Source organism: Camelina sativa, chromosome 10 (assembly GCF_030686135.1).
Source record: "Camelina sativa cultivar CO46 ecotype springtype chromosome 10, ASM3068613v1".
NCBI lineage: Eukaryota > Viridiplantae > Streptophyta > Magnoliopsida > Brassicales > Brassicaceae > Camelina > Camelina sativa.
In genome coordinates this window covers 14,672,867-14,684,753 of record NC_141889.1, presented here as the reverse complement: position 1 = coordinate 14,684,753, position 11,887 = coordinate 14,672,867, and the positions used below count along the sequence as shown (strand labels likewise).

The 11,887-nt window shown below is 31.8% G+C and overlaps 1 protein-coding gene across 2 annotated transcripts; it reads left to right on the top strand.

The window, feature by feature from the left end:
• Positions 1-8: 8 nt before the first annotated feature.
• Positions 9-4,145, top strand: LOC104719081 (uncharacterized). 2 transcript variants are annotated; one of them, XM_010436925.3, is made up of 9 exons: positions 9-469; positions 550-642; positions 923-1,027; positions 1,622-1,774; positions 2,459-2,557; positions 2,700-2,828; positions 2,971-3,150; positions 3,418-3,534; positions 3,777-4,145. In XM_010436925.3, exons 1-9 carry the CDS (start codon positions 158-160, stop codon positions 3,930-3,932), a joined length of 1,344 nt encoding a protein of 447 aa, XP_010435227.1. In that variant the 5' UTR covers positions 9-157; the 3' UTR covers positions 3,933-4,145. The 2 variants fall into 2 exon arrangements, with proteins under 2 accessions (XP_010435227.1, XP_087325249.1); XM_087469123.1 differs by having other exon boundaries at positions 22-469; positions 1,618-1,774.
• Positions 4,146-11,887: the final 7,742 nt, after the last annotated feature.

Here is an 11,887-nt window from a genome sequence, read left to right as displayed (position 1 = left end):
CAAAGTAAAATTTACACGATTGACCAAAATAATAATCAAAAGTAAATTGTACCGGAGACAAGATTGCACATTTGGTTGGTTTAACCTCTCCGTCTCCACTCTCCAGCAAATTGATTCGACGGAGAGAGAACTCAAAACATTTCCAAAATCAAAATCCATGGCCAAGAAAGGTATCCCAGAGTGGCTCAACAGTTCTCTCTGGTCCTCCTCTTCTCCTCCTCCTCCCATCGACGATCGTCTCCTCCGCAATCCTTCCGTCACCCCTCCGATCGTCGAGCGTCCCCCTCTCTCTCCCTCTCCATCCGCGATTACCACCGCACCAGCTCCACCTCTTCCTGTTCGTCCTCCTTCCAAATCTGAGATTAACGATTTGCAGAATGGGACCGGTAATGATGAAGCTGGAATCGATACTCCCGCAGCAGCTTCTTCGGTTGAGGATGTTTCTCGAAAAGCGCAAGTCGTGGCTGAGGTTAGTGCCTTCTGTGCATTTTTGATTGATTTTGTTCTGTGTGATTTAGTACCTTAGGTTTAAATATTGGATATTACCAGCTATCGAAGAAGGTGATAGACTTAAAGGAATTGAGGAAAATAGCTTCTCAAGGTTTACCTGATGATGCTGGAACTCGCTCCCTTGTCTGGAAGGTAATGCATTCGCTTATAATTTTGGTTATTAGCAAATGAAACGAATGTGTATGTACGGGAATAAGTATGGATCTTTATTGTTAGTTGTCGCTGTGTTTTTTTTTATAGTAATTTGTTGAGTTTTCTTTGAATTTGCTTGTTTGTTTTCATGAAATTCTTGGGGGTGTATGGCAGTGGTAGATGTTTTTGTCATTTCTGGTTTTCGAGAATGGAACTTTATAAAGGTCCGGTGGCCGCTTTTGTCAGTTTATGCTTCATACTGTTCTCTTGAATGTGACAGCTTTTACTGGGTTATCTGTCACCGGACCGCTCCCTGTGGTCTTCTGAGTTAGCTAAGAAAAGGTCGCAGTACAAGCAATTCAAAGAGGAGCTTTTGATGAACCCTGTAAGTCCATTTTGGTTATTTGATACTCCAACACTTTATTGATTGGTTTCTCAAGAGATACATGATGGGCTTAATCTATGTTCTCTTTTGCTCATGGAGATAGTTCATCAAAGTTTGTGACTAGAGTGGATGCCATTCTTATAAAATAGACACAATTGCCATTGCGAAACGAGCGATGAAGTAGACATATCTGTTGCCACTAGCTAAGGGTGTGAATGTGATGATAAAAACTGCACTGCTATTATACGCTATTGTCAGTCATGTAGGTGATCTGTTGACCAAGTAAAATTTAGTGATGTTCAATGGGAAAGCATTTTTATTATTTCGATCCAGAAACTTGTATGTATATAATATGATGCCAGCTAAATAGGTGCCATACGTTTGACTAAGCAGATTGATCTAGGCCATTGGGCATGTGATTCTTCCTAAAGGTACTATTAGAAGATATAGTATAGATAGTAGTTAATGATAAAGAGGTCGTTCATTGTAGGAAGTGCTTATGTTATCTGGATGACATTTCTTCCTTTTTCATGTTTCGTTATTGTTTTCAGTTTAGGATTAACCTGGTTTCTATATATTTTTGCGGCTAGTTAGTCAGAAGTAACAAGGAAAATGGATAAATCAAAGGGCGGTGATAGTAATGACCTCAAAATCGAAAGCCCTGGTGCCCTTTCAAGGTCAGAGATAACTCATGAGGATCATCCCTTAAGTCTTGGAACAACAAGCTTATGGAATAATTTTTTCAAGGTATATTCAGATTTTGCAGCTTTAGATATCCACAAATATTATCATTTTTGTTAGACAATTAACAGGTTTAGATGTTATTAACTTATTATCGAAATATATATTTTGCCTGAAAGTTTTAGATGTAGTATATCATGGATGATGTAGCTGAGTTTATGATCTTTCAGATATGGGGATTGTATAGTTGATTAATGCAATTCCAATAATTTGATTTATTTTCACGTATCATGCTTTTGCCACACTTTCCTGTCTGCTTTAAAAGCAGATTTAGGAGAGGTATAGGTACTGGAGAAGTACAGGCTCTCACTTAAAGCCTGAAAACCAACTTTCCTATGAATATCTGTAACTTCAGTGTTTATGTATTGGGATAGTTTAGGGTTGCAACAGTTAAATATTTGTATAGGGTGCCTTGTCACATTGAGAAAAAATGCATAGGCAGACTTTTATCACAATGGTGTGGATTTCCATAGGCATACAAAAAGACAGGGTTCTAACTGAAGCTTTTAGTTCTCTCAAGGCTTTGTGTACCCTGCTCCATGCTTTTGGACTTTGTACTACTCTCTGCTGTAAAAGCATGACTAATAATGCTGCACATGGTCACTATGAAAATATATTTTATCTTCCTGCCTTAAAATATTAATTCCGATCTTGAAATGACCTTCCTAATTTCAAGTTGATACTATTCAGGACACAGAAGTCTTGGAACAAATTGACCGTGATGTAATGCGTACTCATCCAGACATGCACTTTTTCTCTGGGGATTCAGCGGTTGCAAAAGCTAATCAGGTTGGGTTTTGGTTTCGCTATGATTTAAAGCGTTTGGGATGATATATATGTATTTATTTTTATTTTTTTGACGTCAGCGTTTGGGATGATTAAAACATATGGGTAATGATAGTTTTTTGGCTGACATGTCTTGCATCTCCAGGATGCATTGAAGAACGTGTTGACTATTTTTGCGAAGTTGAATCCTGGCATCAGATATGTACAAGGGATGAATGAGATATTGGCACCTATTTACTACATCTTTAAAAACGACCCAGATAAAGGAAATGCAGTAAGTACTTGTCGATGATAATATACTATTTTATTTTTCTTAGTTGATATGTATTCACATTTGTCTACCTTTTTTGGCTCGTTTGGGTAACACGCCACTCTTTCATCTTATTTGCTTAACACTGGCACTTTAAGTTATGCAGGCGTTTGCTGAATCAGATGCATTTTTCTGTTTTGTTGAATTGATGAGTGGGTTTCGAGATAATTTCTGTCAACAACTCGATAACAGTGTTGTGGGTATACGCTACACTATAACAAGGCTGTCGTTACTCTTGAAGCATCATGATGAGGAACTTTGGCGTCATTTAGAAGTCACAACTAAAGTAAGATATCACACAACTTTGGCTGATAAGACGTCTTGCTATTTTCATTAATTATGTCTCTGATTAGAAGATATTGCCAGTATGTAATGCTGCTGGTTTAATGTGCTGCATGAATGTTGTGCTGAAGCTAAGTTTTTATCTACCCTGATTAAAAACAATCAAAATGAGTGTGTACCACTTTTCAGAACCTTGAAAGTTTGTGAGCTTCTGTATTCTGTTTAAATGTTTCAGCGTTGTGACATTTGAGACTTATGTGTCAATTTTCAGATAAATCCGCAATTTTATGCGTTCAGATGGATCACACTCTTACTGACTCAAGAGTTCAACTTCGTGGAAAGCCTTCACATCTGGGACACACTCTTAAGCGACCCCGAAGGTCCCCAGGTAGTATTCAGTTTATTACTATTCACTATTCAGCTTCTGTAAGTCGTGAACGAGGTCAATAATTTAAATGTTGCATTCTTGTGAGAGTGTTATTTAAGGTTTCAATACGTCTGAGCAGCATGGTTTTAGTTTTAGCCATTAAAACATATGCTTGTAGAAGTTACGATAGCAGAATTGAGTTAATTGGATCATGTTGTCTTGTAAGATAAAAAGCTAACAAGTGATCTGGAATTTAACTGCAGGAGACGCTGCTACGGATATGTTGTGCAATGTTGATTCTAGTTCGAAGGCGTTTGCTTGCTGGAGATTTTACGTCAAACCTCAAACTTCTTCAGAACTATCCTCCTTCAAACATCAGTCATATGCTCTATGTGGCAGACAAATTACGCTCTAAATAAAATCTTGAGCGCTCCTTTTCCTCCATAAACTCTGCACTGTACATTATGTGTAAGATAACTTTAGCCGCCTGAGAAAATCTCAGATCAAACCCTGCTTCAGTAGTGTTGAAGACTATGATGTTCTTGGTGTGTAACAGAGATATAAAGAGAGGGAGAGAGAGTTTTAATTAGGATCTTGTCTTTCTTATAATTTGCTTTGATCATTTCACAAAACTTTCTTAGTCTGATTTGGTAAATGATTTGATTAAAAAATATTCGTAAAGCTTAATCAAGAAGTGATTGCTGATGAATATTTGTATCATATCATTTTCGTCCAATAAAGGAAATGATATTTACGAAGAGCAAAGTAGGAAACCAGAGAAATGAGATGTGTAACATTTTCACTAGTCTTGATTATGATTCTTCTCTATCCACTCTTATATCTCTTCCTTCTCTTCGCTTCTTTTCTGGGTTGGTTTGTTCTTGCTGCTTACTATCTTCTTTCTCCTTGGATAATTTTAAGACTTTGTTGAAGGATTGATAAACGGATCGCTCTTTGCTGAGTTCGATACATGATCTATGGTTGGATTCTTTGTTTGAACTTTGAAGACTGGCGATTTCTCATAAGACATAAGTGACTAACATAACTCCTTTTTTTTTTTTGTTTCTCTTGAACAACATTGTGATCTCTCTTTGCTTGTATCTATATATATACTTTTTTTTTTTTACTCATATTTGCTCGTATCTCAAGCTAACTACATTTATTCACCAGATTTCGATTACCATTTTACAAATCCAACATAACATGATCTCAAAGTCTCAATACTAGATTCGGATTCAGATGTAAGCGCATTTACAACTTATAGTTAGATTGGTTTGGTTTCATCCAATTTGTCAATATTTGAAATAATAATGGTTTTACTCTGAAACTCGGATCAAGTAATTGGTTAGATTTTAGTTTTTTTTTATAAATAAATCCGTGCAAATCAGATAAAATCTATGAAAAATATTTTTTTTTTTAGACCGGATGATCTAAATTCTTTAGTTGGACAAATCCACTTCGATAGGCCTGCCGGTAACGGTTTTGCTATTTTTTACCCGGTGAAAAATTCCTATTATAAGAATTTGGATAACGGATATTTTACATGTTTTATAGTCAATTTTTGCCAAAATTAGAGAAGGTTTGATAATTGAATAGTCTCAAACGTTTAAAGTGCTCAGTGACACTTTTAATGTTTAAAATGTGATTTTCCCTATTCAATTATTAACAAACATATGAATATGAATACAAATTTATATTGAATATGAAATAGACTATTTTACAATGAATTCGCCATAAATAGACTATTTATTTAATAATAATACAAGTTTACAATGAATATGAATACAAATTTATATTTTCTCTTTTTATTTATTTAATAAAACTTAAACTAATTAAAATTTAAATTAAAACACCATAGTTTAACTATTTCGCGTTGACGGATATTATTATTTCGTTAATTTTTATGGCGGTACAAACATGAAAGTTAGTTTCAAGGTTTAAAGTGTTAGTAAAATTATTTTAAAGGTTTAAAGTGTTAGTAAAATCATTTTGAAGGTTTATAGTGTTAGTGAAATTCTCGTGAGGTTTAAAGTGCTACTCAGTGACACTTTGAAGGTTTAAAATGTGATTTTCTCTAATTGAATATACCAACCCAAATTTTTTGATTACCTGTCGTTATCCAAAATTGATGTTCCTGTTTTTTCCTAAACAAAAGTAGTTTAAGTAATCTATTTCATTATTTGAGTTATATATTTCCGTCTATATTCCTGTCGTTATCCAAAATTGATTATTCTATACTACTATTCAATATTAGAGTAATCAAAAATTTAGTTATGGTTTTTGAAACTTGAAAGTATATGTATTCAGTAAAATGATTATAATTACTTCAAATAAAAGGTAAAATTTAGAAACTTAATATTATTTACAAATGAAAATATATTCATTACAAAAATCCTACATATAATAACTTATTTTTTTGTTCTTGAAATCACATTTAGGAATTAGATGTAATTTGGTTAACTTTCCTTTTCTGACTAAAAATCAGAAATATTCTATGACTTTATGTTACAGATTCAACGTACCCAATAAACCATAAATTAGCTCTGGTCATTCGGGTTCAGGTTTTCGAGTTTTTGGGTTTAGATATATAGAACTCGTTCGGATTTTTTATATTTTCGGGTCGGATTCAGGTATTACCCGTTCAGGATTAGGTAATATGGATATACCTGATCGGGGTCGGGTAATTCAGATATATCCGAATTCAAACAAACCATAAAAATAATTATTTGTCTAGAAATTTTAGAATACATGTATATATACAAATATTTAACTTTTCATATTAAGACATAAAAACTAAGATGGCAAAATGATTTAAGATTCACCAAAAATATTTAAGGTAATGGGCTTGAATCCCCTTAAATGCATTTTTACATTTAATTTGGGTTAGTTCGGGTCTTTCTTTGGGTTTAACTACTATTCGAACTTCAGGGATATTAAATCCGATCGGGTATTACATACCACTCGAACCAGAACTGAACTGTCTATTACAGGTCAAAGTACGTGTTCTAGTTTTGGGTCCGGTTAATATGCCCACGGCTACCATAAATATATAACTTTTTGTAAAGTTTATATATTAATTAATATTTTAATTTGTGTAAGCTTTCAGTATTTATAATATTAAAAATTTTATAAAGATTAAATAGTTACAATATATGAAACCTTAAATAATATTTTACAATTCGTTTACGCTATGTAAACAATAAGCTTTATCATTCGATTACGCTATGTGAAAGAAAATAATACTAATGACAATGTTAGTTTCAGTGTAAAAATTAAAAAGACCAATAATTAGATATAGAGTCATCTGAAAAACAAAAAAGCATCAATGATATTATTTAAAACATTGATACAATACATATAGATATCAAATGATCTCTCTATGAAAAAAAAAACAATTTGATGAATGATTTAGTATGGCTTAGGACATCGGCTGCAAAAAAATTGCATAAAATTAAATTGTATTAGGGAAAATTAAGCACATTATGCCGACAAAAAAAAAAAAAAAGCACATTATTTCATAGCTTTTTCCAAGGGTACATGGATACTGGTTTACCCACTCTATCCCGTCTAATATATATTGCATCCAGTTGTGCAGTATATTCACGTATGTTACCACATAGAGGAACATTTTTATCTCGATGGTTTGGTTCAGTCATAACATAAACCCTAGTTTTAAGCTCGTGCTCAAAACGACATCTCCAACTTGATTTAGTGGGTCCGTCATCCTTGAATTGAAAGAATTTTCTACCATCGTGGTTTACGTTTTCGACTGTTGTATATGCGGCACTAGAAGAGCACTGATATTGGAGAACTCTACCGGGTCCGAGTTTGTTTATTATTACTATCTCATTTAATTTGCAAGCTTCATTTACTCCAAAATAAACGGCAGTAACTAACATGAAAAATATGAGACGATTCATTTCTGGATCGAAATAATTGTTTGAGTAATAAGGGCATCCACTTATAGTACTTATAGTTTTTAAATGTGGAATACGTTTTCTACTTAATCAGTAAATAATACTATTTTTATAGTAGTAACTAAATTTAGACAAAACTATGCATGAACAAAATAGAACTTTGGTCAAATGATATTTTAGGTTCGAAATTTATGGTTGGCAAATAAGATTATAACAAAAAAATAATCTTAAGTTATATATTACAACTAATCTCAAAACTGAAACTAAAGCATATCAAAAAGGTTAAGGGTTGGTTTATTTGTTGAATGGGTATCAAAATGATTTGAGAAATCCAAACCAAAATCATATGTGATTGACTCATTGATTTTAAATTATTTGTTGAAAGTACATATTATTCATTCATTGATTTCTAAATACAAGTTTAAATAATGTGTTTTTTTTCTTCAATAATGTGATGCTAGACTAAGGGAAATCTCGGACGTACCAGATATATATCTGTTATTTAGCATTTTTTATTATTTTTAATCTTACATTATGATATATATATATATGTGTGTGTATGAAAATCTTGTGATGTTCTTTGCCCAAAAAAGATTTCATATTGTGTTCTATTGATTCTAGTAACATCTTATGATGTTCTTTGCCCAAAAAAGTGTTCATATTGTGTTCTATTATTATATATATTTCAGTTTCGTAAATAATTAATTGTGAAAGTTAATAGAACATCTTGTAGGTCTTATCGATGTCCAAATTTGTGCATAGCGCTAATCCATTATTTGTAGAATGCTTAGCATATAAAAAATTATTTTTATGATCTAATCAATATTTTTCACAAATTTTCAACTATATAAGGAAGCATTTCAAAGCTTCAAATGCTCTCAAATGCTTCCTTTTTCCAGAAAATTATTAGAAATATACTTTTGTATATACTCCTTTTAAAAGTATTTTTTGTCATTTAAATTTATAATATATTAAATTAAATTTTAGTTTTTCTATAAGTTTGAGTTCTATATTTTACATTTAGGGTATAGTTTTGTGGGATTAGTATTTGAAGTTTAGGTTAGTATTTGAAGTTTAGATTTTCGAATTTAATTATTTTGTGTATATAAAAGGGTAATATTGAAAATGGACAACAAGAGAGGTATTTTTCCAAAAACTGTATAGAAAAAGTGTATTTTTGCGAAAGTGCTCATTTTTTAGAGAAAATAGCACTCACACCCACTTTCCCAACTTTAATCACATTTACACCCACTTCTTGCTACACCTATACTTTTTATATGTAAAATTACAACAAACCCCATAACTTAACTCTAACTCTCTTTATCTTTACCTTTTCTCTTAATTTTTATTTTTATTTTTCATTCTCGTTTCTCTCTCTATTACCTCTTTTCTTTTTATATTTTTTTCTTCAACATTTGTTTTTCATTTTAAATAATATGTGTTTTAAGTTTAAATAAATATTTTCTTGCATCTTTCAATATTTTTTCTTTCCACACAAAAAATAATAATTTATGGGTCTAATCTAAATCAAATACAATTGAATTCATGTTCATAGTCAAATCAACAATTTCTAAGTCCAAACTAAATTTATTAAATAATTTATAAATTTATTTAACTAAATTATTAATATGAAATAGACATGTTTGTCCACATAGTTTAAGATTCTATTAGATGCATCATGGACTAACAAAATATTGCATTCATAAGTAGTTATCCATTTGGATAAGTTTTTAGAAACTTTGATTTGTTACCAGTACCCACAAATTCTTGTTACCAGTAACCAAAATTTTTATTGGCGTCCACATGACCACGAAAATATGGATTTGATATTGTCGTTGTATCCTAAACCCTAAATCTTTAGAACCCGCAAATTTGATTGGTATCCACATGACCAAGAATATATGGATTTGATGTTGATGTTGTCGTTGTATCCTAAACACTAAATCTCTAGAACCCACAAATTCTATTGGTATCCACATGACCACGAATATATGGATTTGATGTTGTCATTGTATCCTACATCTTAAATCTTTATAATCCACAAATCTATTGGTATCCACATGACCGCAAATATATGGATTTTAATTGTCGTTGTATCCTAAATTCTAAATCTCTAAAACCTACAAATTCTATTGGTCCACATGACTACGAATATATAGATTTGTTGTTGTCGTTGTATCCTAAATCATAAATCGCTAGAACCCACAATTCTATTGGTATTATTCACATGACCATGAATATATGGATTTAATGTTGTCGTTGTATCATAAACCCTAAATCTAAGCCTTAAACCCTAACTCCTAAATCATAAACCCAAAATATTAACATTGAATTCACATAACTCCTACGACATAAATCCTAAATTGTAAAACCCTAAACACTAAGGGGGGTGTATTGAACTTGATATTTTAGGAGATTTGGTGAGATTTTAATATTTTAGAATTTTGAGAGATTTGAGTGTAACTTTAGGAGATTTGATTATTTGTTAGAGATTTCTAAAAATTTTAAAACTTTATTACTTGTGATTTGGTGAGATTTGGTTATTGAATTTTAGGTGATTTTAGGATATTTTGGAGAAAAAAAATAACATGAACACATGTTTTCTTTACAACCTAAAAAAAACCCACCATCAAAACTATAAGGGATGATGGAGACGTACATACTGTACCGATCAACATTAGAGCTTAGTGACTTTAGAGAATTTTATAACATCTATCATGCTTACTTACAAACAATACACGACACATTATTCATACTTGTGCTGAACTTTATAACATCTCTCATCCATTTTGGTGCCATCATCAAATATATATATATATATATATATATATATATATATATATATATATATATATATATATATATATCCAAGCATCTCGTCAATCGATTAATCCAATCCAAAAGCTGGTATCGTTGTCAAGACACGATTGACATCATTCCTCACGATCTCAATATCAATATCACTCATCTTCTAAGGCCAAGATTTCACCTTGGAGAAAGAATGAGAGAGTATAGGAGAGAACGTACGGTGTAGAGATAGAGGAAGCTTCTGCAGTTGGTTTCAGAATTTTTTTTTTTTTTTGAAATCTTTCAAAATATCACGTTTAAAGGTGTGATTTTGTTACTCATGTATTTCAACTAAAAATGTTTTAAAAAGTCTCCCAAAATCACTTACAATCTTATTTTTTTAAAAGTTGTGATATTTTGAATAAAAGTGTATTTGTAGTGAGATTTATAAATTATTGATTCAACAACAAGAGATTGTGAATGATTTAAGATGATTTCTAAAAATTCCAAATTCAATAACACATGATTTCAAAAGACTTTTTAAAATCACTGATTAAATAACAGTGGATTTAAAAATACACCAAAATCTTCTAAAATATCAAGTTCAATACACCCCCTAATTTATAACACCAAATGTTCAACATATAACGTATTCATATAAAATATGGCAAAATGCATATTAAAATGTAGAAAAAGGTATTCATAATCCATTATGAAAATATATATACAGTCTATTGATAATAACCACACAAATGACAATAAAGATTAAAAAAAAAGTTTGTAAAAAAAGATAAAAAACAGAGAGAGAGAGAGGGGGACCATTTACTTCTTGTGCTACTCAAAGGAAAATAAAGGTAAAATAGTCATCAAATTATGACAAACTTGCCAAATCATGCTCAAAAGTATAGAATCTTTCTAAAAAAAGTGGGTTTACATGCATTTGTCTCTACAATATTTTTATTTTTATATAATTAATTTACTTTGTAAACAAATTAGAGACTATTGTTTTTTTAAGAACATGTTTTGGGTCAACCGTACATTAAATTTAAAATAACATTCCCTGATTGGTGGTCCAAAGAGAAGGACAAGAGTTTACAAAGAGATTTTCGAAGTAAGTATTCTATAAAAACGCGCTAGACCATTCGCAAAAGTGTTTCAAGAATGAGAAATCTTAGATAAGGAGAACAGAGGAAGGCAAGTTCAAAGCACCAAGAAAACATATAAGACTAGGAGGTTGGAGAAATCTGGCAACTTGTCTTAGGACTGTACCATTGGGACTAGCTCTGCACAACATGACTAAAATACTTAGTAATTAATCATTTCTATAAGGGTGTTCTCCATACCTCATAGTAAAGCTTCTAACTCTGAGTGTCGAGGGAATGACTTCTTCACTTGCTTTTAACTACCAACAAAAATTGTCTGATCATCTATTCGAAAGCCCCACCATCTCAGACCTAAACTAAAAGTCGATGATTTCCACAAACCATCAATTCGACATCTATAACACCCCGACCACCACCTTTTAGTGGGTCCCATATTCACTCTCAGTCCATGGGCCCACCTTCCTTAATGGGTCTCAAGTCCTCACACTAGGTCTATGAGCCTATCTATATCCGACGGTAGGTTTGCTACATCCAGGAGCTTTAAAAAATTGTTACCATCTATAAAAA